This window comes from Apteryx rowi, unplaced genomic scaffold (genome assembly GCF_003343035.1).
Source record: "Apteryx rowi isolate R43461 unplaced genomic scaffold, aptRow1 scaffold_440, whole genome shotgun sequence".
In the NCBI taxonomy this organism is placed as follows: domain Eukaryota; kingdom Metazoa; phylum Chordata; class Aves; order Apterygiformes; family Apterygidae; genus Apteryx; species Apteryx rowi.
This window is the reverse complement of record NW_020450695.1, coordinates 757556-785030: the sequence shown is the minus strand read 5'-3', so window position 1 is coordinate 785030 and position 27475 is coordinate 757556. Positions and strand designations below refer to the sequence as shown.

The 27475-nt window shown below is 42.1% G+C and overlaps 2 protein-coding genes across 2 annotated transcripts in view; one reads left to right on the top strand and one right to left on the bottom strand.

The window, feature by feature from the left end:
• Positions 1-1627: 1627 nt before the first annotated feature.
• LOC112971447 (WD repeat- and FYVE domain-containing protein 4-like) lies at positions 1628-14031 on the top strand (the record flags this gene model as incomplete). Its single annotated transcript, XM_026076876.1, has 5 exons — positions 1628-1807; positions 6659-6841; positions 7688-7775; positions 10000-10111; positions 11187-14031. Coding segments are annotated over 5 exons (630 nt in total), but the record flags the coding sequence as incomplete, so codon positions are not given.
• A 10552-nt stretch (positions 14032-24583) lies between these two features.
• Positions 24584-27475, bottom strand: part of VSTM4 (V-set and transmembrane domain containing 4) — a 39195-nt gene continuing 36303 nt past the window's right edge. Inside the window, exon 8 of the mRNA XM_026076872.1 lies at positions 24584-24956. Coding sequence (XP_025932657.1) covers positions 24831-24956 — 126 coding nt within the window. The 3' untranslated portion in view covers positions 24584-24830. The remainder of the gene's footprint in view (positions 24957-27475) is intronic.

Genomic DNA, 27475 nt, shown 5'->3' with positions numbered 1-27475 from the left:
TGCTGCCAGGCTGGATGGCTTTCTGAGTTTAGAAAGAAAAGAAAAAGAGAGAGAGAGGGTTTTGGTTAAACCTTGCGTAAGAGCTTGGCTTGACTGTGCAGTATGGATGCTGCCACAGTGGATGCATTTTGTTTCATGCTTTGGAGGAAGAGGAGGAAATTTGGAGCCCTTGAACCTGCCTTCTTCCAGGCCTTTTTGCAGAGGTCTTGTGCTGCTCTTGAGCACAGGCATTACTTGGTTATGGCCAGCCCTGTGCAAAAAAGTTGTTTCACAGCCACTCCAAAACCAGTGCTGAGCATCCCTTTTTGAGCGCATTTGAGAGCACTTCTGACTTCTAAAAACTGCTGTTGGAAAGTTCATCTTGTGCCAGAATTTTATTTGATGGTTCTTTTGTAAGGACTAAATTTCAAGCTGAAAATCATCCCTCAGACTTGCAAGTCACCTTCAGTAATGCATAGCCTGCTGCGATCCAGCTTCTTTGCCAATGGGTTGACATTTGAATACTGTTGTCCTAATAACCTTGGCAAGTGGCAGCACATGTTAGCCAGCAAGAGCACAGTCTGACAATCACACATTGGAGAAGGGTATGAGACGTGTTTGCAGAAAGCATCTGGGATGTGTGGTTGTCTTGCTCCATGCTGAACTGAGACAGACCCTGAAGATGTGCTAATTATGCCATGTAGAGAAAGCCAGCAGGGACTATGTGTTTGCTGTTAAAACCAACATTAAAACTGGTGGGTCTGATTTTTCACAATAAGACAGCTAAAAATCAAGCCCCTTAGAGCTTTTGAGGAAAGCTGTGAAGGACTTTTTCTCTGTTGCCCTGCAGACTGTACTGTCATTGGTGGCTATGCAGCAGAAATGTATACTGCTGTCACTTCAAAATGTTGCATAAAAAAATTGTCATGAATATGTTTCTATCAGTGATATTAAATTGACTAAATTTTTTAAAAATAAACCTGCATAAATAAGGCTGAATTTATCTAGGCACTTCTTACATTGCTGCAATCTATAAGACAGAAAAAAGGGTGCTGGATAATGATGAAAGAGAAGGGAATTCATATATGGCTTCAAAGTAAAAATTCTCCCCAAATGCTGTTTTTCTTTTTAACTAAAATAGGAAAAATTCTAATATTTATTCAGAAGAACAGAAGGAGGAGTCTGGGAAAGTCACTGAAATGCATCATGATAAGTTTTATTTCAAAATGTTTTTTATATGTTGAGAAATAGTCTCCAAGCATGAATTTTACTGGTTTTAAAATTGCATGGACTGAAATGAAAGATGATTTCATGTTGAGCTATGCTGAATATATATCTGTGTTTAGATCACAAAGCATTGTAGTAGTCAGAAATGTACGTCCAGGGCCAGAGTTCAGCTGTTCCACCTGAGTTACTATGCAATATGGGACAAGTCATTTAACCTCTTGGAGACTCAGCTTTTCCCCACTGTGATTTGAGGGCATGAATTCTTCTACAGGATACTTTGGGATTTCCCTTCATATCTTTTCAGTTTTCCAAAGAATGACCAGGTTGCTTGTTCTTACTAAGCATATGGCAGTAGGACTGTGGTTCACTAGAAAATCAGCCACTGTCTATTGTGATTTACTGGTTGATTTGTCCCCGCCAGGCTTTGTATGGGCACACTCAGACAGTGACCTGCCTTGCTGCGTCTGTGACCTACAGCATCATTGTGAGTGGATCTGATGACAAAACATGCATCATTTGGGACCTGAACCAGCTGACATACATAACCCAGCTTCCTGCCCATGGGGCAAGTCTCTCTGCAGTTGCCATCAATGATTCAATGGTAAGATCTTCATTTATCATCTTTCTTCTGATGCATCCATGAACATTTCATGATAATTTAATGGGTGCTCTTCCCAACATAAAAACATCCTGAGAGGCTGATGCATTGATTTTTTTTTTTCTTTCTACAGAGATTGCTAATAGTGTTCTTAATGATGAGAGGGGGAGCACTAAAAGCAGCATCTTAGACTGAGTAGCTAAGTAGAAGCATTTTCGGATAGGTAGATAGCAGGATTAAACCTCTTTATTTAATTTAAGAATCATGAAGTATTGCTCTGGTAGCTCCTGGATTTGGCTTACCCATAACCTTATTGTTTCCATTAACTTCTCCTGACATTCATGCAGCAGAGCCATGTCAGCTGAGATGTGTTAGACCTCAGTCTGCCACCTCAGCTGGCAACTTGCTTGTACCCTTGCAGTGTCAATGCTGTTGTTTTGCTTTCTCTTCTAATCTCAGCTGAGAGGGGGCTCTTAATAGCAGTGTTTGGGGCTTCATTTACCAACAGTGGAAATGAAAAATCTGTTGTGGTCTGTCCTGGCCGTAATGGCATTCATATTGATAGGAAAATACCCTGTATTAGATTTAACTGTAAACACTCTGGTTATGAATTTTCCCAACCTTCTGTCTCCTGAGAATGTTGCTCATACATTCGTATCTTCTGTCTCTTGTTTATACACAAGACCTGGATTCTAGCTTTTCGCACAGTTTGAGGCTGGATCCACTACTGGAGCTGAGAGAGGCAATACTGAGTTCATAGCAGTAAGAAACCAGGCAGACGTTCTGTACTTAGTATGTGCCAAAATAGCTGTCTCGTACAGGAGTTTTACAACCATATGGCCTGATCTCTAGTAACTGGGAGTGGGAATTCAATGGTCTGTTCAGTGCCAGCTCATCATGCGGTTGCAGGGATCCTGGTTAGTGTAAAATGGCCAATGACTTCAGCAGGCCATTGCAGACTGCCCCAATGGTCCTTTAGAAAGTCAGCTGAGGCAGTGCCAAGCATTCAGAAATGAATGAGAGGGCTGATGCAGAGTGTGGGCACCAGAGCCCAAGAGGATGGAGTCCTCTCCTTTTTACACACCAGCCCACCTTTGTCAGTAGCCTGTTCAGCTGGTTGCTCTTCTTCTGGGACTGTCCAAAAATGAGATGGTCTGTGCCAAGAACAGGCTGTTGATTGATCCATGAGCAATCTTGCATTTTACTGGATTGCAGATGCTTGAAGTGATTGGACAGTATTCTACTAAAAGGTTCATTTAAAAAAAAAAATCCATGGGAAAGTATGATTGAAACTTTCCTTTTCAAGGAAAAAAAGAGGAAGGGTCCATATGTTGTGGGTGAAAAAAATGTTTTTGACCTTAGCAGAATAGGATGTTTCAGAGTTTCATAGTGAAATGTATTTTTGTTTAATATATACATTATAACATTAAGATAGAAACAAAATGGTTCCATTGTGCTTAGTTAAATATTTTGATTGACACACAATGACATTTTTGGCAACATGTTTTGTTTTCCCGGAAAATTCAGAATGTTTGGACTTTGTTTTGGATTAAAGCAAAGTTTTTGAAGGAAATGAATTTCTGAACCATGTACTTTCTGGGGAAATAAGAGTCTTATGCAGCTCTTTGCTATGTGATTATTGGTTTTTATATTTGCTTTAGCATCTAGAAGCTCCATTTATAGATCCCAACCTCATGGGGTTTGTATCATATAGACACAGATTAAAAATACTATCCCAAAGAGTTTACAAGCTAAGTGGGATTGTAAAAGCTTGCTGTAACTAATGATTTCAGTTACTTTTATATCCCTGATCTAAATCTGAAAAACAATGTAGACTCTTACCAAATGCCTGGGCATCATGTGCTCTCATGCGGATAAGGTAGCTGAAGCTTTGTCTCTTTAATTATTGGCAACTGTGTTTCAAATGTGCTGTCCTTGTTTATCTTCGGAATTCTGCCCCTTGGTGTGAAGAGCGCTCACCCCAAATCAGGCAGGGGTGAAGTGTAGTGATAGTTAGCTTAAACCAGATGCACATGGCTGATTTAAGGGCACAGTGGCCTTTGCCAGAAGCAGATGACTGCTGATGCTCTTCTATTTGCCTGTTTTTTAGTTTGCAACAAGGGTGGAAAGTTTGGATGGAATTTCAGTTAGGAACTTGATCAAAGTGCATTTTTGATAAGATCACTTAAAACTACAGTGTCAGCTCTTGGTTCTGAGATCTGTGCGTTCCCTGCCCCCAAGGATTGCCTGTGTAGCTGCTCCTTATGTGCAATCCCTAGTAAGACTGTGCACCTGCACTGAAGGGAGAGGGAAGATTCAGTTGCAAAGGATGTTTTCTTCTTCGGGAGCACAGCTCATGTTGAATGGAGAGCTGATCATTGGACAGTGCAAAACACTATCTAAAAATGCGATGACATTAAGCTCCCTGTGAGGGGCAGAGGAGGATTGTGAATTCACCAAAGGTTTAGCATCAAAGCAGGTGAACACCATGTCGTGATTTAAGAGAATGTTTATTTGTATGTCAGCAAGACTTGCAAATGCTGGGCCTGGCTCAGAACCTGTGCCGGGTGTTGATTCTGCACAGTCCCTATTCTTAACAGTACCTCGGGGTCGGAGTTGTTTTGACGCTCCCCTTTCTCCTGGTAAATCAGTAGGTGTTCTCCCGGGGTATGCACTGACTGAAAGCTAAGGGCAAAGCAGAACAGTTAACCTTTCTGTCCTCATTTCTGTGTTTGCATTTTCTCTGTGCCTCTTCTTTGAATCCTTTGCTGTGCTTAAGGATTGGCTTGCTTGGAGGGCAAAAATGGGAGTTTTTTTGATTGCTTGTCTTAAATTCACTGAAGCTAACAGCTTGTTACATCAGGATGCAGCCTAGTATGTTGTGATCCTGGTCTCTCTACAGGCTGCCTGGCTGTAGTGTGTGCCTAGGACTGCAGAACAAGATTGAGAGCCTCCCTTGGTCCCCCCCTTCATCAGCTGTAGAAAATGGATGTCAAGGCTGTATTTGCAGTTGGCATGAGTCAGGATGTTGGTTTTGCCCATCTTTCAACACAGCTGCAGGCTGCCTGCATCTGACCTGTCTCCAGATTGTTCCTACCAGTTCAAATCAGTCTTGTTTTGGCAGGGCTAGAGCACATAAACCAAAAGCAGGTGTTGAGGCTCACTTCCTTGCAAGCAGGTGGAGTAAAGAGGTGCTGGGATATTTTGAACAAAATATATTAAGAAAAGTAATTAGATGCCAGCAAGACCAGCAAGACTGCTGGGGGAAGGGTGGGCATGAAAGCACAATGTTCTGCCGATGTTTGTAGACCTGAAGTATTTAGCAAGAGAAAGTGTCTTTTAAAATGTCATCCTGCTTCTTTTGTTTTATGAATGGTCACTATCTAGTGAGATTTACTGAGTAATTTCAACAAAATGCATGAAATCCTCCACATACTGGACCAAAAGTTCTCTTGCTGATTTGGCTCCATTACAAAACTCCATTATCTCTCCTCATCTTTCTTCCCTTGCTTCCATTGTCCACTTCCATGTCAGTGTTGGGTGTTTTCATAGAGTTGAAGACAAAAGGGTATGCTGGGATCAGGGTACGCTGGGATCACCTAATTTGGTTGGTCTGCCCTCCTGTATGACAAAGCTTTGGTAGTTAACACTAAAGCACCTTTGCTGAGTGTGTACTTCCTATATCCATCCTGAGAAGATCCCTTTAAGAAAAAGCATCTTCCTGGGGATATTGGGAAACTAGATTTCATGTGAGAAGCCAGGGTATCACCTTTCTGGCTCCCTTCAGAAACTGCCTCCTGGTACTGGAAAAAAGCACAGAGTAGTCCTGGTATGTAGATGCTTCTACCACTGTACTAAAGCGGACACGTCTGCGGTTTGATCTGATAGAATTGGATGAACATAGACAGAACTTGTTCAGCCAGATTTGGATTTCTTTTCCCTGCTGAGGCATTGCTTAGCTCTTCTTTGGTAAGTCAGTTATAAAATGAAAAAAAATATAAAAGTAAAATTCAGGCAATCAACTTGTATTGATTGTGGGATCTAAATATTGGAATCTGTTGCTGGCGTGCGTATATGTTTGAATGGTCATACCTTGTTGTACTTAAATAATTGATATTTTACGAAGTTTGAAAATAGGATTTAATTTTGAAGTCAGTGAGCTAAACAATTGTCACCCAAAACCAAGATCATTATCTTTCCAAGATGGAAACCTTATCTATTGCCTAAGCAGTACCTGACAGCCTTAGGTTTCTGATCAGATACTGGGGTGTTTTTTAATTATAATTCTTATTATTTGACTTGCCCTGATGCATAAAGTTTTTCTGTATGTGTTAGTCCATCTCATTTAAGACTCTCAAGAGCAGAATACAATAAAAGAGCAGATTGAATACAAAAATTCCTTGGATGTTTCAAATACTTTAATTCAATTATTTTTAATGAATTTTTTTACAACCACTTTTTACATGACCTATTTACCACAACATTTCTGGGGTTTGTTAAATGAAAAAAAAAATTAAATAATATCATAAAAAGTCTTTGAAAGCTGCTCTGGATTTTTTTGAAAATGGAAAGAAAACATTGAAATAAATATTTTCACTAACAAACGGCACAGAAAGCTTTGTAGAAACCCAAAACAACTGTCTCAGATTTAGCAAAATAATGCAGTAACAATGTCAAAATGTCAGAATTCCTCATGAGAAAAAAATGTCATTTTTTTTTACCATCTCTGGCATTAATTTTCTGCTGAGAAGCAAAACAAAGGTAAGAATTTAAGCCTAGGCAACACTGTAATTTACAATCAGTGCAGGAGGGTAAGTGCAGGATCTTGAAATATTACCTTCTCCTGTGTTACAGGGTGATATTGTCTCTTGTGCTGGATCCTCCTTATGCCTGTGGACAGTCAATGGCCAGCCTCTTGTAAGCATTAACACTGCCTGCAACCCCGAAAGCCGGATTGTTTGCTGCTGCTTTGCTGAAGTGATGGACTGGGACACACGCAGCATCATCATCACAGGAAGCACAGATGGAGTGGTGAGGGTAGGTGTTTTTCATGGAGGGGAGAGAGGGAAGGGAATCCTTTTTCCGAATTCAGTGTAGACCAGAGGCAGAACTTTGCGTACTGAGTGGAGTGGAAAGTGCTTTTAGTAGCACCATCCCTTTCTCAACAAGGCAGCACAGAGCAAAAGCTGAAAACTGGAGGAAAAGGTTTTGTTTCCTACCAACTTTCATCTTCCTGAATGGAGGAGTTTTAAGCAGTCATCTCTGCCACTCAGGACCAGTTTTGAAAATACGCTTTTCATTCTGCTCTATTTTGAAAGCAAAAATTGTGTTGCCCATCAGAAATATGTTTAAGCTCCCGTGAGGAACAATTTAATGTGGGAAAAGGAGCATCTGGCTGTTTTGTACCACTTCTAGTTAGTGGACCTCAGTGCATTGCCTAAAGAATTCGGTGTCCATTACCTCTGCTTTATAAATGGAGACACTGAGGTGGTAGTGGTGAGGAAGCCACTTACATAGATTCACTTTTGCATAGATTGGTAGCAGAACCCTGCAGAATCCATGACTCTGTTTATTAAGCTGTACTTTCTCAGGAGCTGGAATTCACTCCTGGTTCTGCCCTCAGTCTGGCAGGAGAGCTTGCTGAGCTCCTGATTAACACATCACTGCTTTGTCAGCCCAAGACCCCACCAGCTCCCTGCATACAGGTCTCCAGCGTGACACCCTGTGGCACAGCGGCGCAGGGAGAGCAAAACTGCCAGGTCCTGCTCTGACAATGCAACATCCAATTTCCAACCCTTTTTGGGTAGCAGACAGCCAGGTCTCTCTCATGCTGCTGTGTTATAATCCATGCTTTTTACCCATTTTGCCTCCTTGCTGGCACAGCTGTGGAAGACTCAATACACCAATGCTCCAGGCCAGGCTGCTGGACTGAAATCACAGAGAGGCACGATGGAAGCACCAGGCAGCACAGGTATGGCCACGGGGCGGGCAGTGAACTGAAGTGTGGCTATGTGGTGCAGACCTTGTTCTTTTGTGAGGCAGAGGGTGTGTGAGCACAGTGATATGAAGGGGAGATGGTACAGCATGACTGGTACAGTATTACTGTAACAGCTGGAGTAACATGGTAGCCACCACTCTACCTTGGAGACAAGGAGCTGCTCGAGCCACTGGTCTTCAGGGTACATCCTGCCTGGATGAAGCTGAAAGCTTCTTTACAGGCTCTGTCAAGCTTGATAGACCACCATGCTGCATAAACCTGTGAAACAAATGAACTATTCTGGTTCCAGAAAGCTTTTCCCTTAGCACCTCTGCTGGTGGCCTGTAATAAAGTATCTTGGCCTGATATCGGAGTGGGCAGTACCAGATCCTATCCTGGGTGGGGACAGGGAATTTTGTTGTCTTTGCCACCTTGAATGAGATTGGAGGCCTTCCGCACTGGTGGGAGTGCAGCAGCAGGCCCTGTTGCATGGAGTTGTTCATTGGAAGCTGTGCAGAGCTGAAGCTGATGCCCTGGAGTTCTTGCAGAGCTGAGGTGGACAAGATGATGTGGCTACAGGGCTGACTGGTAGTAAAACAACTTGAGCTCACTTCTCTGATCTAACAAATAAGCAGCTGAAACCTGCCAGGGAGCTTTAAAGGCATGTCCTAATAACACAGCTTGCTTCTGTTCACAGCACATTTTATAAAAGAAAGGAATTATGTTGTTAGTATGTATAATTTATACCACTTATTTGTTGTGATCCTCATTACAAACATTGTCTATTGCTTCAATTTTAGGCACACGATTTGCATAAAGATAGAGCTATAGATGTAACATCTGCATAAAAAGATATTATACAATAATTGGGCATAACCAGTGAGATCTTCAGAAGTGCTGTTCATGGAACTTGGCATCTACGTTGCTTAGATTGTTATGTGAAAATATTTATATGTACAGAGGCATATTGGAAATGCCAGACCAGATGCCCATCCTACCCTCTGTCATAGAGCCGACTGCTTCTAGGGAAGGTGCAAGAATATCATAGATGCCAGATGTGAGACAATCTAGCAGTGGTAACTACATACTTAGTTTCATTCTGGTCTCTTAATCAGTGATTGCTCTAAGCCCAAGATTGGGCATTTCTTCCAAAATCATGTAGCATTGTGTAGTCATTTTGTAGATTCTTTTTACATGTACAAATGTCCAATTTGTTTAAGAGTTTTCCTGAATTTCTGTCCTTAACAACTTCCTGTGGCAAAGATTTCCATGTCCTAACTACCTGCATATAATTGTGTAGCAATGTCTTTGAGCAAATGGAGATTTTAGCTATTTTTAAAAATTAAGTCTTCCTAAACAGTTTCCCAAACTAGGGCTTAAAAGCTGACCATGGGAGTACAGCTGAATAAAACTCCTGTTTGTGCTTTTTTCAGAGAAGGTCATAAAGGAAGACATGTATTGACCATGTATCCATTGATGTATACAAACACATACATCTGTTCTTGCACAGGAGCATAAGGATGCATGTTCTCACAGACAGATACAGGGCAATATCATTTTTTCTTAAAAAGAAGAGAGGTGTAATCATCAGAGCAGTGACCTGCTCTCCTAAACTGCTCAGATGACTTCAGAATTATTTTCAATGGCCAGATATTCCCACATCTCATTCTACATATTAAAGAAAATAAAATTAATACAAAACACAGTCATTAAAAAGACTGAAGTGACTATGATTGGGTTATGTTATTAGGGGGGTGTGTGTGTGCACTTGTGTATGTATGTGAAATGTTCTCACCATTTAATTATTGGTTCTGTTATGAGCAGATTTAGATAAGTTGATAATACCAGGGCTTTATGTAATTTCTTTTTACTAGGCAATTATGGGCTGTATTATATCCTGGCAGCAAGGTATTGTGGGGCATCTTATTAAGCGTAGAGCCAGTGAAAACTGATGAACAATTTTGCTGAACTAGGCATGCAATTTAGAAAGCAATAATACACAAATCCAATTTAGCACACAATTGATACAGCCGCACGTCAGCACATGTAACTATCATAGCCACAAATTAAATTGGGATGGGCCTATTTTGCAACAGCACAGGCTGAGATTAAATATATTTGTTCTCAACTTAACAACTTGCTGACCGTAAATAATAACAATCCCTTCTATGCTGCCCCCAGACACTTTCTAAATATTTATTTTTAAACCACACAACAGGTAACAAGTGTGGAAAACATCTTGTTCTCTGTCGGGAACTGAATCCCAGCCTTGCCTTGACTGGAAAACCAAGTAAGAACAGCCCAGCAGTAACAGCGCTTGCTGTATCCAGGTACTGTCCTTTCCTTTGCATTGTAGCCTATGTCCAGCAGAGGGCACCAGATCAGCCTCAGTGTCTCCATGGGTCTGTTCTAAATCATCAGATTATTTTTTTTTATTCTGAAGTTTATATTTCTATTGTTTCTTAAAATCTCACTGGAATTGCTATGTCTTAGCCAAATGCAGCCACTCTGGAACCTGGCCTGGCCAGCTATATTAAGTGAAGGGTTTGGGCATAGTCAGCAGTTGGATAGGAGACACTGCAAGAGAAATAACAGCTTTGGGGGGGAATAGTTTCAGAAATGAGTAGCTACTACCCTGTTTCTGCATCATAGTAAAACCACTATCCTAGGAGTTGCTGGAGATGCCAGCTCCTTAATGAAATGTAAACAAGATGTTTTTGGTCAAAAGAGGACTTTGCTGTTAAGCTGCTTTCGGTTTGCACAGCCAGCAACATTTTAGTTTACTAAATCCCACTCCAGAAGTTTCATCTGGCTGTCGTAGTTGTCTTCATCTTCTACCCCCAGGGCACTGTGCTGTTAAACAGTTACTGTCTTGCTCTTCAGAAGTGTTGGCATTTTGATAGTTGCTAAAATGATTCCCATGTTCTGCATGCTCGGATTTAGAGCACTTGCAGATGCTTATATGCATGGAGAGTGAAAGTTTGAGGGGTTTAGTTTCACTGTGTTGATGGCATTGCATGCAACAGAGATTTAGGTGTCTGAAGCCCTGAGATTTTGTCAACAAGTCTGAATTCTGAATCTGGACAGCAGATTTAATTAACACGGTAGATGCTCAGTGTCAGTGAAGGGTCAGAGCTCCAGATCTGGCAAGGTTGTCCACAGCTGACCTGTTGAACTCTGGGAAAGTTTGGATCTGATTCCAAGTTCAGACTTTGCAGTATGAATCCTTGTCTGGTCGAGACCATTCTTCTTCAGAATTAACTCTAAAGATAACCTGCTCCCTTGATTGTTGTGTCATCCTAATTCCTGCACAGGCAAGAGAAAGCCCTGATCATATTTACATCTTAAACATTGTTCTCTTTTTTTTTTTTTTTTTTTCCCCCTTTTCTGCCTTTCTTTCTCAAGAAATTCCTCCAAGCTCCTAGTTGGTGATGACTGGGGAAGAATCTGCTGTTGGTCTGTGGATGGGTAGGAAGAAATAATCGGGAACTCTTGTTCTCAGCCTTTTGAATGGAGAGAAAATTGCCCTTCAGAACACACAAGATTCAGAGGGACCTGGAAGCTTATGGAGAGGAATGAATCTCAAAGGAGTTGTTGGACTGACCCTGCAATCAGATCTGACTGAAATCAGAGAATGGACTCCAAAGTTATGGGAAGATACTGACAGACAATGCACACATACTATAAGAATTTGCAGTATTTGTCCTGAGAAAACTTTTATATTTTAAAGATTATTTTAAATACTGAATTTGGCATAACATTTTGTGTTTCACATCGCAGTTAAAACTGGCAAATAAAACTGTCTTGATGATGCGAAGGAGCAACATAGCTTAATAAATTTAACATATTCTAGTTTTAGAGATCAGAAAATACTGAGGCTTCAAACTGATATGAAGTGCATTTGTTGCAGTGTTTTTGTTCTTGCTAGCATACAAGTATGTTAGTATCTTCGCTCTTGCCCCTCTTCTTTCCCTGAACCTGGGATATTGCGTGAAAAACTTATGTGTTCCTTTAGAAAAGTTATTTAGATCACAAAGTGAGGGTAGGAGATACTCAATCACAGGTTGATGGTGGTGCCTTCATCCAGCTGCATTGTGAACATCTGTTACAGCACAGTCTTAGGTTACTTAATCTCTGACTTGTTTTTTTCACAGTGAGCAAGGCAGGCAAGATGCATGGAAGGGGTGAGGATGAGGCTCTGGCACAGCTGGTAAACGTATTCTTTTATTCTCCTCCTACACTGCCTTCTTTTCTAGCCTTGCCCTGATGCTCTCTGGAATATCAGCATATCACATGTGCTTCAGGATATACCTTCACAATTACCCTGCATGGTCAAAGTGGGGAATATGAAGTATATGAAAGCTGAGACCATAGTCTAACAAATTTGTGTGTCATTTGGGTCCCCAACTGAGATGCAGCTGATGTGGAAAAATCAAGCTCCTCTACATTTTCTGAGAATTTGAAAGAACTATCCTGATGATAACTTAACTCCTCCCTTGACCTGGTAAGGAAATAAAGTATCTTATCTTACAAACAGAAGGTCTGAGAAGCCACTGCACCATCAGCTTTCTTCTTCCTATAGGGCCCCGTTTTGCTCATGACTCTTCTTTTGAATTATGTTGCTGAATGAACAAGGCTTCCTATGGCAAACAGCTTCCTTCTTTACAGAGTGCTGAGACATGCCCCTCCTCAAGCTCAGTCTAACCACCACAGTGAATGCAGTAATTGCCTCTGGAAAATGTAGTGGTTAGAGGCGATCTTATGATACAGAAGTACAAGGAGGCTGCATTGTGTCTACACAGATGACCTGGTTGGTTATCCTTCCTAACCGATGCAGTTGGCATTACAGCATCGCTCCTCACACTCAGAGGAGCCCCTCCCCACCCAGTGTGTGAACTGCTGTGTGGGGCAGTCCTGGGGTCATCTGTCTGCACCAGCCCCCATTCCGATATTGTCCAGAACATTCCCTTGTCTGAAGAATCACTTGTCTCTGCAAGCATAAAGATTGCAAGCGATGCTCATAGATTGCACAGCCTGGTAATAGTTGGCAGAGGCATGTTCGGAGTCCATCTACTTTGACTGACCCCAGTGGACCCAGCAAATGTAACTGTGGCCTCAGAAGTATGAAGGAAAATAGCACCTGGGCATGTTCTGCTGTGCTGCTCCACCCTACAGACATTTAGTCTTTGCTGAAAAACTCTGAATTTTAAAGCATTTGGTCAGGACCATAATCTCGCAAGGCTGTTGGAGTCTTCCAGTTTATTGAGGAACTCTTGGTTTATTCTTTTTCTTTGAGTCATAAGTTATGGGAAGAAGCACATACAGTGAGTATTGAAAGTACCACTCCTTGCTTGGCAGAGTTAAGGCACAAATGTAAGCATGTCACAGTCATAAGATTTTGCAGACCAGATGTAGCCAGTGTATGTGATCTGGTGCAGTGGAGAGAGGAGATCCTGGGGGACAATGGTAGAATACCACCTCATCATCATCTTGCAGGCAAGTGCCTGTGACATGAAGTAATTGCTAGAAGTTTCTAAAATATGGTTGAACAATTAGGAGCAGACCAACCTTCTTGCAAGCACCTACTTTTATATTTTTGCTGATCTCTTGTGTATTTGGTAACGGATGAACGTCAGTGAAATTCTGTCAGCTCTAGATGTGGAGGCAGCTTCTGCTGAGACATTCAGGGCCTGGTGCTAGCCAGCTGCCAGGCTTCAGGAGCAGTAATGGTGCCTACTCAGTGAGCATCCTGATGTGATACTGATTCTCTAATGGCCACATGGAACACAGGGATGGCAGATCTAGAATATGCTCAAAAATTAAGCAAGCAGAGCAATTCCACAGCAATACAGTAAAGATGGAGTTATGCTGAAAGTAAGTGGCTCAGTAAAAATATCACCAGAGTGTTATAATTATCTCAGAAACCACTTTTGCAAGGGGTAAGTAGCTCAGGGTGAGAATTACCATTAAATTCAATCGCATTAGGATAAGAAATGCAGAATTAAGGCACAGTCTTTAACTCTGCCCTGTAGGGAACCAAGAGGAGAAATACGGAACAGCACAACCTTTATGTGACTTTAAATATCAGTTTAATCGGGGACCGTAAACCCTAAAATGCCTTAATCACACTTATTTGGTTATTGCACAGACCATCTTGCTTCCTTGTTTGGCAGTAGGGCTCTTGTAAATGTTACAGTGAACATTAAATACTGTCTCATTTCTGTAGTTTTCTATTGGCTAATAAAGGCTAGTGAAGCAATATTTGCAGAGCTGCCTGTGCACTGCAGGGCCATTGTATCCTCATTAAAAAAGAATTTGCTCAAGCCTTCTTTGAAAAATCCATGCAAACAGATCTGTAACTCCCACAGGAAAGTTCCCTTGTGATTGTTACTATGACTGCTCCTAAGCCCTTTTTGTACATGGATCTCAAAGCTTGTTACAAGGAGGAATTGGTAACCAGATCATCTCATTCAGGATTTTAAGTTGCTGTCATGAGGGAAGTATCCGAAGGCCTTGTCAGCTAAAACCATTAGCAGGGATGTGCTCCCTTCTGCATGAAAATGCAGCCTGTCTTACCTGTCTCTCATTTCTGGTGAGGGATGCCCCAAGAGAGTTCAGAAAGAAGCCCAGAAAAGCTATGGACTTGATCCTGGCCCTCTTGTCTCCTCTTGCTTGGTAGTTAGTCACAGGAAGAGCCAGGTTTTCAGGAGTGTTGATCCAGTCTGCTCTTCACAAACTGACTTTGCTATTTAGGCTCTTCAGAGGGGACTTGAGAAACTGGTGAAACACAGGGACCTTGAGGACCTCAAAGAAATAGGTAGTGTCATTCTAATCCCAACCTCTTGGAGCTGTCTGGCAGCAGGAAGATCATCCAGGGCATGGTGGGGAGAAATGGACAGTGCTACAAAGTCCTGGCTGTCTCCCTGATCCTGCAAGATATTCTTTGCCTTTTGGGTCAGTTGCTTATACAAGCTCATTCCTTTTGGAAAACAATGAGGTAGGAAAGCCTAGAACCTTATCTCCAGTCTTGGGCATTTTTTTGTCTGGAAGCTCTGAATGCCATCACTGAGAAGGTTACAAGTGTTGGATGGTGGGTGGCACCTGTACCAACCATAGCTGTTGCTCAGTGCTCTTGGGAGACAGGGCTGCCACAGCTCTCTCATCCGCCTGAAAGCAGCCCTGAGCCAGATAACTGGAGTGATTTGTTTGCATACACTCAGACACACATCATGCAGGGCTCAGACTAATTGCTGCCTTATCATTGTCAGTCTTCAGGCGTGTGCGCACCATAATTACTGTCATTGAAGTCAGCCAGGCTGATGGGGAGGTGTGAAAGGGGACAGGGCTGATGGAGGACTGACAACTTTCCCTGTGCTTTTTGCCTTAAATGACAGGTCATCAGAGCTCTTCCCAAGCTTCAGGATGCTCCTAGAAATTTGCTACATTAAGTTTTTAAAAAGGAACCTCCTCATACCCTACACCATACTTAAATGCTTTGGAACCAGGCAGGCTTCAGCAATACGTCAGGGTCTTGGGGACTATGAGTAATACTTGCTGCAATGAACACTGAGTTCAAGTGTGGGCCTCGTGATGGGGAAAGCTGGGCCTGTGTTCAGTGGTCACTCAGTATGTTTCATATCTAAACATCACGCTGGCCCTCTGCATGTGGAGGATTGTTGGTGAAGGGTAGTCATTTGAGGGGCCAAGGGTGAGCTGTGTGCTGGCTGGATGGGTGGAGCTGAGGATGCCAGATGAGTCTCTGCTGTGAGGAGAACATCGTGAGCTCCTAACTGTGGTGTACAAAGTGGAAGAGAAGCAGTCTCTGTGTGGGTGACTGCCAGAGGGGCATGGGAACTTTCCCTGTTCCAGGTCAGAAGTTGTCTCCTTGTTTCGTTTGTTTGGGCAGGAGGCTCTAAGGACTGCACTTCTCCCTCATGCATTTGTCCCATGAGCGGAAGGAACAAGGAGGAGTCATGCACCCTCAGCAAGTTTGCCAATGATACAAAACTGGGAGGAGTGGCCAATACACCAGAGGGCTGTGCTGCCATTCAGAGAGACCTGGACAGGCTGGAGAGGTGGGCGGAGAGGAACCTCATGAAGTTCAACAAAGGCAAGTGCAGGGTCCTGCACCTGGGGAGGAATAACCCCATGCAGCAGTAGAGGTTGGGGGTTGACCTGCTGGAAAGCAGCTCTGYDGAGAAGGMCCTGGGAGTGCTGGTGGACACCAAGTTRAGCATGAGGCAGCARTGTGSCCTTGTGGCCAAGAAGGCCAATGGTATCCTGGGSTGCATCAGGAAGAGTGTTGCCAGCAGGTCGAGGGAGGTGATYCTCCCCCTCTACTCAGCCCTGGTGAGGCCACATCTGGAGTACTGCGTCCAGTTCTGGGCTCCCCAGGACAAGAGGGATGTGGCACTACTGGAGCAAGTCCAGCGAAGGGCTACAAAGATGATTAGGGGACTGGAGCATCTCTCTTATGAGGAACGACTGAGAGAGCTGGGCCTGTTTAGCCTAGAGAAGAGAAGGCTGAGAGGAGATCTTATCAACGTGTACAAGTATCTGAAGGGAGGGTGTCAAGAGGATGGGACCAGACTCTTTTCAGTGGTGCCCAGCAACAGGACGCAAGGCAACAGGCACAAACTGAAACACAGACAGTTCTATCTGAACATGAGGAAAAACTTTTTCACTGTGAGGGTGACAGAGTCCTGGAACAGGTTGCCCAGAGAGGTAGTGGAGTCTTCTTCTCTGGAGATATTCAAAACCCGCCTGGACACGATCCTGTGCAACGTACTCTAGGTGTCCCTGCTTGAGCAGGGGGCTTGGACTAGATGATCTCCAGAGGTCCCTTCCAACCTCAACCATTCTGTGATTCTGTGATACCATAGTTACTTCAGTTTTGTTGGGATGCTCAGACCCTGTGGTGGAGCATGTGCGTTAAGGTGCTGGCAGTCACCATGTCTAGTATCTCCTACGTGAAATGACTGGGAGAAAAATGATGCAGTAGAAAATGGTTTCCCTCTCTCCCATACCTGCAGTTCAGCCCTCTCCTGCTCCTTAGGGCACAGGCAGTACTATTTGGTGGAGAGGGAAAGCTGCAGGATCAGCTACCCTCTCCTGTCCCCCCGTGTACAAATCCCCTTTGCCCACAAGCAGGGAAGAGAATTTGGGGCCTTCTGCAGAGGCCCTTTCAAAACAGCTATGGGGATTCAGCTGGCTTGCTAAGGAAAGCTGAAAAAACAGATCCAACCCAGTCATCCTAGTGAGGCAGGGGTTTGCACTGCTGGGAAGCTTCCGCATTTCAGCTCCGATGGTGGGAAAGCTCATCAAAACCTTCTGGTATGAGCACCATGTACATGCCTTGCAGACACTGTTCTGCTATCTTTGTCCATGCTGAGTGCTATGGAAAGTGCTTGCACCAAAACCCTGAGAGCCCTGGGAAAACATCAAACCACAGCTGTGTCCAACTTGGCAACATCAGCATAGGTCATCCCTGAACCACAGCCACATCAGTGAGGACAGTAATATATCGTGCCTTGCCAGGGGGCAGGACTGGGATTTTCCAGCATTTTGGGGGTAGTCAGGAGTGCCTACCACTACAAATAATTTGGCTATTACAAATACCCTGGTACTAAAGAACTTTCAGTCTTTCAAATATAAAACAGAAGAGAAGCTAGTGGGAACTGAAGCTAGACAAACTCCATCTGGAAATAAAGCAGAACTCTCTGGCGGGGAGGATAAGCAATCATTCCAGCAGCTTATACAGAGCCAACTTGGATCTCTGTCTTTGGCATTTGTGAGTTCAGATATGGGCCTTTCTGGAAGGGGTGCTCTAGTTCACTGGAAGTGATGGGATCAGTGCAGGAAAACTTTCCTGGCTTTTGTTAGTCCAGAGTGAATGACCAGAACAGTCCCCTCTGGGCTGTAGACCTGTATTATCTCTCAAATACTCTGAGGGGGAAATGGATGCATTCTCTGTCACTGCTGTAGCAAGGCACCATTTAGCATGGAAAAGTGACTCTGAAAAATGGCAGTTCAGGTGTCTTGGCTTTTGTCTGATCTGTGTTCACATTGCAGCAAAAAGCTTTCCTTTCATCAGGTGCCTGCCCAGCAAACTCATTCTGGACACTAAAGGCCAGACTGGGCTATTTCTTTTTCCTCCACCCACCAGCAGTGAAGGCTCTAAGGACTGTTTGGACCAGTCTTGCCGATGTACAAGCAGGAAGATGCACTCTCAGGGCATGCACAGATGATTGCAACAGCAGCAATAGCTAAAAAATAGTCCTGTAATGGAGCTTACAGTTGCCTCCCTTCTTCCTTCACCCCAAAAAGCCACTGAAACAAATAGTGAGAGTGCTCCTTGGCCACTCGTGTGCACAGTCCATTCCCCAGGGTCTCCTGGACATGACATCTCCAGTGGAGGGATGGTAATGGGTTAAATCTCCTCAGCCAGTTCCTAGGTCTTTATACCCCCCCCTTATTTTACTAGCACTGACAGACTAACTGAAATAAAATGCAGTCCAGATGTAGGTATTGAAGTTGCCAGCTTTGAGTATCACACTCACAGAGCAGCAGATCTGGTATGTAAGGAACAGTCATGTCTTTATTGTGACATTGGGCCTGTGTCACGTTACAAGGGATTTCAGTGGTGCTATTGAAATCACCAGAGTTGCTACCCAGGCCGCGGGTAATTTAGTGGGGAAGGTGAAATCCTGATTTGCTCCAGAGCTTTTGTCAGCACTGTTTGTCTGCTTAGCACACTGGCCTGTGCCCATAACCTGGTATTTGCTGACCTGAGTGGTTTAAGGACTCAGTTGCAGCCTTGCTGGATGTAACAGTGTGGTGTTTATTGTGGGTGTCTGATTGAAGCTCTGGGTAGCTCTCAGATCTCCAGTGCCCGATTACGAGCAGAATATATACTCCATATTTGGGCTGTATATTTACAGGCCCTTCTCTGAGGCAGTGCTGGGACTGTGATAAGTGGGAGGAGGCCCGCTAGAAATCTGCTCAAGCAGGTCTAATTGTACCAAATGGAACGGCTCAGTAGAGTGGAAAATAGTCCTCATATATCTACCCGAAGAAGATAATGACCTTTTAAATAACAGAAGCAATTTTATTTCAATACCCCAATTACTCTGAACTCTCAAATGTCAAAGTGCCGGGCACTTTCAAAATAACTTAATTTAGACATTTATAGCACTTAGACACTGCTAGTTTCTTATCTAACCTAATTATGGGTTGTACAGGAAATTGCAAAGCATCCCAATTAATGTTATTTTTTATAGTGATACATAGAAGTGGCCTTTGCCATTTGCTGTCATCGTGTGCACAGTGATTTACTCATTCTGGCTTTTGAGTTAGTTCCCTGACAGAACAGAGCTCTTCTATTCTCTGACTGCTCTTAGAGAGTAAGCAAGGAAGAACTGGAGGTAGAGGTGAGTGTAGCTATATCCGTGTGAGGGATTTGAAGAACACGTGTTGCAGTGAGAGCAGAGCCCTACTGCAAAGGCAAGACCGTTTGTGTCATAAAGGTGCCATATAGGATAAGCATGGTTGACTGTCAGCCCTGTTGATCATCTCTCATCCAAGAACTTAGTCCAGGATTCTCTAGTCGCCTCTCTCTCCCAGGACTAGTGCGGTGGATAAGGGTTGTAAAGCTGCTTAGCTGACTGGGTAAAAACTCCTTTCACAGATGGTGCTGTACGATATCCCTTCTAGTTCCTATTCATAGCAGGAAGAACTGGAGCTGGGGGAAGTGGTGTAGAACCACTGAACAGCATCCAGCAGCATCCTCGTCTGCTTGTATGGCATGGGGAGGATGTGTGTCTGATTGCCTTGTTGGAATATGACAACCCTTGCCAATCCCCACGTTTGCTTGCCCTGTATATTTATGTGATGCCCTGTTCTGTGCTGTGTCTCCCCACTGGTATCAGAAGAGACGTGTTAGCAGCCATAGAAGTTACTGGAGGCCTCCTCTTTCCTGCGGATAACTCAATAGGATCAATAGCTAATTTCTCAAGGGAAAATGTAAGGCTGTTATGTGATACTGTAGGTACCTAGCTACTGTACCTGCTCTGAGTTGTGCCCAAGACCATGCTGGCCCAGAAGAGAAAGGCAAAAGCCTCCAAAGGTGGTCCTGTCCTGCAGGATTCTCAGTGTACGGAACCATAAAGCATTGTTGGGTTCTTAGCTCTCATTCCCTTACTTAGGGTAAAATATTTCTGTAGACAAGATAGATAGGATTTTAACTTGTTTTAACTGAAGTCCAAGAGGGAGGGTCCAAGTTTCACTTAACTGCTTGTGTTCAAGAAGGGCACAGGGAACAGAAGCACAGAGAGATATGAAGTGACTTTACCAAAGCTTTTCCTTAGCCAGGAGCAGAAACCATGTGAGCTTACCTAATGCTCTCTCTGCACAACTGCCTGCTTCCCTTTTGTTAGGAGCAGGAGAGTCCCAGGTTCTGCACAACAAGGAGAACTGTGGTTGCAGTGACTAGTTGTGTTATATATTAAAAGGAAAGCCTGAGCAGGGCTAAGCTGAAAACTTGACAAGGGCTTCCAGAGCATTTCTGACTGAGGCGGTCAAAGACTGAAAAGTCTCTTAGGGGTTCAAACAACCCAGCAATGCTAGTGAGGAACAGGAGGGACTTAAGATAATATTGTGGCAGGACAGACAGGATTCTTGGCCAGTCTATTGCTTTGCAGTCATTATAGCCCATTGCTTCAGCATTTAGCTGCTGAGCAGAAATGTTGGAATACACAACAGCTGCCAGATTGGCTGACAGAGCTGGGGCAGACAGGGAGGAGATGTTTGAGAGCCAGAAGTTGGAGCCATAACATGTTTTGTGCAGGTGTTTCAGTAGAATTTTCCCCCTGTGGATTGGGCTCCAGATGGGATCTGGGAAACCATCTACCACCCTTCCCATTCTCTGAATTCCCATGGTCCAGTGTGTAGGGATCCATTTTCTGTGGATTAACTTGTAAATCTTTCCCAAGGAAGTATTTTCAGCAATTGTTTGATCTTTACAAGAGGAAAGACTGACAGAATTGAGGTTAATTCTCTCTTCAACCTTCCCCTCACTAGATTTAACAGTTTTCAGATATGGAAAAGGCTGTTAAGAGGAAAGGGAAATGTCCTTTGACATTTTGAATAATGAGGTCTGTGGAAATAGATCATGGGGAGAGTATGGAACCCTATCACTGCAGGTTTCTAAGAACAGGTTAGACCAATCTCTGCCAGACTGAGTCATGTTAAGTCAGGCTGAGTCAGTCCAACCTTGAGATGGGGTGATGGACTAGCTAACATCTCAGAATCCCTTCCATCTCCATTTTTATTTTTTCTGAGAGGAGTAATACAAACTGCAAGTCTTCTATTGACATGCAGTCATCACTCTAGCTCCCAACCAAGCTGATGAAATGGAATTGTAGAAGGTGGTGAAACAAAACACACCAGGTGAGTATGCTTCAGGTTAGTGCAAGAAACACAGGAGAACGATTGTTATGATGTCACTCACTGGAAGTGTTTCAGAGGAGTCCTCAAGAAAGCAGAATTTGACCTACAAATCGTACATCAAATGAGACCTCATCTGGTCTGAGTCCTGCTATGCCAGAACTTGGCCAAACGCTAGCTAAAAACACAAGTTGTTTGAACTTCTTAATGAAGAGAACCCCACAATTATGTTACAGTTATCCTAAAACAAATAATCTGCTTGTAAGTACAGAGATAATGACATTCCAACCACACCTACAATTAGAAAGTTGTAATAAAGAGTAATAAAACACCCCTTCCTTGGGCTGCAGAATCAACCCCCGCACAGCTCACAACACTAATGTGATTTACTCCTATTTGCTGATGGAGAATTCTGGTAATAAAATTTAATGTGCAGGAACAAGGTGCATCTAACCAAAGCTGTAAACATCTCTAACTCTATTTAAAGCTATAGAGTGTAGTATATTAACATTTAACAATCTGACACTAAATTGGTGTGAAGCTAATAGGGCTGTATTTGTTAAAGTTTCAGCACTAGGCCATGATTTACCAATGACAACAGGAGGAGTAACCAAAATAACATGACTCTGCAGACTCCAAGTGCTGCTTAATAACATACTAAGAGTCTTCATGGGAGCTTCTGTCATATAAGAGAACAGCGGGCCATGTTCAGCTCTGTTGCTCTTCTGCTGAAGCCAGAGGGAGTTAGGACAGAGATGAATTTGGTGTTTCCTATTAAAAGGCATTAAACCCAAAATATTCTGCCTTCTCCCATCAAAGCACATTATATTCAATGAAATTTTCTTCTCTGTAGTCTTTCCAGTGAGTTGCTTTGGTATTTAAAGATGTACAGTTCATTGAAAAGGAAAGCATGGTGTTTTTCTTCCTCCAGTAATACGATCTGAAATTATTAAATCTGGGTGGACACTGCATGAGAAAAGGCTCAGGAAATATCTGCTCAGGAAGATGTAGTGTTCTTCTAAGTAGTAGTTCTGGCCTCCTTTCACTCGGCTGGTCTCTTGCCTTTCAGGATTATGCTGTTGCCTGAGGTCAATCACAAATGGAAAACATTTTAAAATCGTGAAATTTTCTGCAGAATGGAAAACTCAGTTCCCACCTATTTGGATTGTTTAAGTGCTTAGTATGAGATTAACACATATCCTCATATAATTCTCTAGCAAGCAATAAATCCTGCACAGACTGAGAGGACTTTTCTCACCAAAAAGGTAATTTATTTAGCTCTATTAACTATTATTTTGGGGAATTAGATATCAAACATAAACAAGAATACATAGTCTATTAATACACAAAGAAGGGTATTCATTAAAATGCTGGGCATAAACATACAGTAGAGGATTTTTCTAAATGATGGACACTGCCCAATTATATGTAAGAGGAATGATTATATACCAAACTTCAGAAAGTTCTCACAACTAAGTGACCAGTTCAATGTAGTAGTGACCTACTTAATGTATTAGGGTTGTATTTTTGTTTTGGAAGAATTAACTATTATATTTTATACCTTTCCACGTCCTTCATTACAGCTGTCTGCATAAGAGGGGATGTTGTCTTCTCTGTGAATATTCAAACTCTGGCTGTTCCAAAACTGATCCCTGAATGTTTGACAACTCTCATCAGCAGTTTCTTTTTGGTCAAAGAATTGATTGCTCTTACAGTTGAAAGCCATCACCTCATCAGAAAACAAGGAAAAATATCATGACATTTCGATGGATGATTAAACTCCTGGGATAATGAGAACGTGAAACAAACTTTCTTGATAGCTCACAAATCCAAGCATTATTAATGCAAATAATTTCTAGCAACAAGCCTGTTGATAGAAACTGGGCCCAGTTTGAAAACAATTACTTTGAAGAGGGACAGCAGTAGGAATTAGTATTGTACACAACAGTCAGCCTGCCAAACTTTTCTTAAATTCTTTTTTTTATACAACAATGGAACTTTATACAAGCATGGAAATAGGCAGCTGCATTTTACATTTACACAACATGGTTACAAGATAACGGTTTATGTATGCTAGGTAATCTCTACCCCCATTCAAGAAAAAGTAAAAGGTGAGTTTGTACAAACTAACACATTCCAGTGAAACCCTCAAAAGGGCAGTGGTGTGCTCTCTCCCTTTGTGGCTTGTCTTTGTGCTGTCGCCACTGCCCTTCTCTCCTCCACTGTCATTCAGTACTGGGGATAAGGACACTAGGTATTCCTGTGACGGTTCCCAGCTGTGAACTGAGCCCTGCCACCCTTTTGCCATATCCCTAAAACATTCCAACCATCCAAGGAGGAAGCAACTTGGGTCACCTTCGTTCAGACTTTCAAAGCCCCAGGCCTACAAGCGCTACTCCAAAATCCACATTAACTCCTGCCCAGTGACTGACCTGACTTCTAAATAGATTGAATTGCCCAGGGGCTCCGTCCAAAACCAAAAAAATGACCTGGAGAGGACTTGGCACTTGCCAAACATCAGGGCCTGATAGTGAACTAAAGAGCCTATGCTTTTACGTCCCCATCAGCGATGTAGTCACTCAAGGCCTAAAGCTTTCCAAGGGCTGAAAGGAGTCAGGTGCCCAACTCTCCCTGACCCTTCGTGGGCTTGGACATTGGAAGTTTTGGAGCTTGGAAGCACCAGTCCAGCTGTCCTTCCCAAGGGACATGAGCAGGACACCAGAGAAAAGCCCATTTTCACAAACTTGTCACAGGAAAAGGAAGAATCCCTTCTCGAAGATCAAGAGGGGAAGAAAGAGGAAGGAGTATTTTCTGCTTTCACAGTAGGCTCAGTTCTCTGTCTCCCAAGCCCTGGTCTTTCCAAAGAAATAACTCCAAAGCAAGAGAGCAGGACGTTATGGAGGAGGAAGCTTTTGCAGGTTTGGGAGCCCCAATCTCGAGCAAGGCCAAAACCAGTGTCTTTGTTCTGTGGAAGTTTTTTACTCACTATCAATTTTTTCCTATTCCTAATCAGATTTTTTTTTTTTTAAATCAAATGCTGGAAAATGTTCCAAAGCTTTAAATATTGTTCCTGCAATCCATTTGGTTTAACTTGGAATGTTTCCTTTGGATTATTTTAAAATGTTTGATTTCAAGCACTTAAAAGCAGTTTTATTAAAAGTAACTTAAGTTTTTAAATATATAATTTAGAAAGGGAAGTTTGGAATGAAAATATGAAAACCAAACTTTGATAACTATTTCTGAAAAAAAATGCAGAAAAAGTAATTTTAGTTTCTCCTTTGCTGTGAAAAATTCTCAGCTTTACTGAATTAATATTTTCTGATAGGGAAAACAACAGTAATTTGATCAGTCCTGGCCAGGTGGAACTTCAGTCCCTTAAGAAGGGAGACCAAACACTACAGAGGATGTCTCTGGGATGTCACTTGTAGACCAGTTGCTTTTTCTATGATTACTTTCAATGGCATTTTGTTTAAAAGTCTCATAAAAATATAGAAGCGCATGAGTGGAAGTAAAAAAATAAGGACATTTGTATGATTTTTATAAATAAACAGCACAGAAAGAATTAAATAGAACACTGACAAAGGACATTTATACAGGCATGAACTATTACAGCTTGTTCTCCTCGAAGAGTATCTGTGCATAGACTGTTGTACTGGGAATGCCTTTGGCTTCCTGAATTGGCTTCATAAGTTCAAGTTCAGCATATGTTAAGTTCTCCTCTGCAATTTTCGGCTAGGAAACAGAACCAACAAATTACAGTTATAAAGTTGTTATGGCTGAATGTAAAAGACACCTTACATATTCTATAGAATAGGCTTTATTTTTTCTCTCATACATAATAATTCTACTCTGGTATTAATCAGTTTATTCTGTATTAGAGTTGGTTCATAGAAGATGAAAGAAAAAAAGAAAAACAATAGTAGGATTTTTAGCTTCACTTCCAATTTTTCTCTGTTTTTCAAAATTATGCATTGAAAGTTTTAATTTGACAATTCACATATTACAATTTTGAAAGAAGTATATTAGCAAAATGTTCAGTTCCTCTAATTTAATCCTAAATTTCCCAATTTAATTTTAGTTATTGCAGATCTCACAATTTCAAACATTTATGACAGATTTGCTTCTCAGATGTAAACCTTGGAAAAGTTACATCTTTAATCACACCCACTCACAGTACCTCCCTTTATGTTTCTTAGCAGCATCAAAAAGTGTGTTAAGGGTCTGCAGAACAAGGCAGAAACGGGAGGAGTTGAGTTACTATCACCTCAATGGGATTTCATCACTTTTGCTACAATGTAGATCAGTTGAGTTCAGAACAAGGGCCATACCATCAGCACCATCTGATGTATTACACTGGTTGAGTTTTAGAATGAAAACTATACCTAACTAACAGAGACATTACCAAGAGGTTTTACTGAAGAAATTTCATGTGGGTCAGGGAACAGGTGCCAAGTGTTGCAAGCTACTGCTATTTGGGACCTCATCCAGACTCAGACTAGTGGCTTAGAGGAGGAGAGTCCTGTCTTAAGTTTCTCTGTGGGTGCTGGCTTATCAGCTGGAGTCAGTTGTTAGTGTCAAACCCACCTCAGAAAACCTAGCAACAGAGTTGCTTTGGGATTGTATGTGGGGCCCTAGTACTTGAAATGGATTTCCGTTCATCTGCAGAAGGTTAAACTCTGTGCTCCCTGGAGAAGGGTGAAGTAATAAGGCTCTGTGCAGGTGAAGAACTGGGAAATTTGTTCTCTTATCTTCTTGGGTGCCATGTTCTACCTGAATATAACTTGTGTCCTCAGATTTAAGCCTAAAAAGGACACACTTAAAAAAAAAGATTTCAGCCATATAATTTGTTGCAGTCAAAAGACTATACCTTACCAAAAAGGTTGTGTTTCTGACACCAAGCTCTTAATGCTCGAGAAAGACTTTGCCAATCATGAATTGAAAACTGACTCAAAGTTTGTAAACATCAAAGATTTCTATAAGGTACTTAAGTGTTATAATGAAGAAAATGACAATATTTTCTAACACCAAGAGTTTTCTTTATGTAATTTTGTTTTATTTACTGCTATTTATTCCTTTCTGATTTAACATAAATGATTCCTGTTTCCTTGAAATGTGTTTGAATAATTATTACATTGTCTTCTGGCTAAAAACATAAACATCTAATATCGTCTGAAATCGGTCCCTGGCCCCTGCTTCCTGTCTTTTGCACTGTTCTGGAATCCCTTCATTTTGCCTTCACAGTTGCTCATAGTCTGCATTTCAGATTGTTTCCCTCTGGGTGGATCAGTTTACACTTTTCAAGCATGAATTTAATCGTATTTCTCCTCTGTAGATCTGATCCTGAAAGACTTTTTGCAGCTGCTGATGCAAGTGGTATTGATGAAGTCACTAGATCTGTACATGTGAGTAAAGGCCATTTTCAGGGCTAGGTGTCTGCAAAATTGTAATCTTTGGTTTTGATCATTCACATGCTCTTCCCCCCTTGCATGGGTAAGCCCATTTGATTTCAGCTTCTGGTCCTCATTCACTATCAAATTCTCCAATGTTGACTAGACAAAAATTTTCCTGTTTTCAAGGAATTCTCTGGCCTTATGATGTAAAAGAACTTGCTGTGGATCACACAACCTGATCTCATCTGTAACACAGAAAGAAGATCACACGTATTTCTTTTCTTTGTATGTTCAGATTGAACTAAAATACAATGTTCAGAAAGACATCTGTCCCATCTCAGCTTTGGATTAAGGAGTTAGAAAAAACTCTTGGTTAACTGCTCTGATGCTTAATTAAGCTTTCCCCTCTTCTTTCTAGCCTGAACGTGTCTACCCTCAGTTTCTAGGCTTTTAACTTGTTTTGCCTTTTTTGATTTGTTAAAGACTCCTTTTGAGATTTCATAACTATCTGTGCCCATCTATCTAGTAGGTAGTACAAAGCGTAAATAGAGGAGCTAAGCTGAGGCTGAACACAATAATACCTGAAAAAATTCAGGATTTTATTCATAATATATAATAGCAAATCTATTCTCTATTTGAAGCTATTGGGAATTTTGCTGGTAACTTCAGTGGGAGTCAACTCAGACCCTGAAAACAGAATGATATATGTGAAAAGCCTACTAAGAACAAATCTTATGAAACTTTACAAACAAGCTGTTGGTCACTACCAGAGTAAAACTCTACATTTCCTAAAACTAGGCCAGTACATCTTTTGAAGTGGAAATATTTTCATTGCTTTGTAGAAATCAGTTGCTCAGGGCA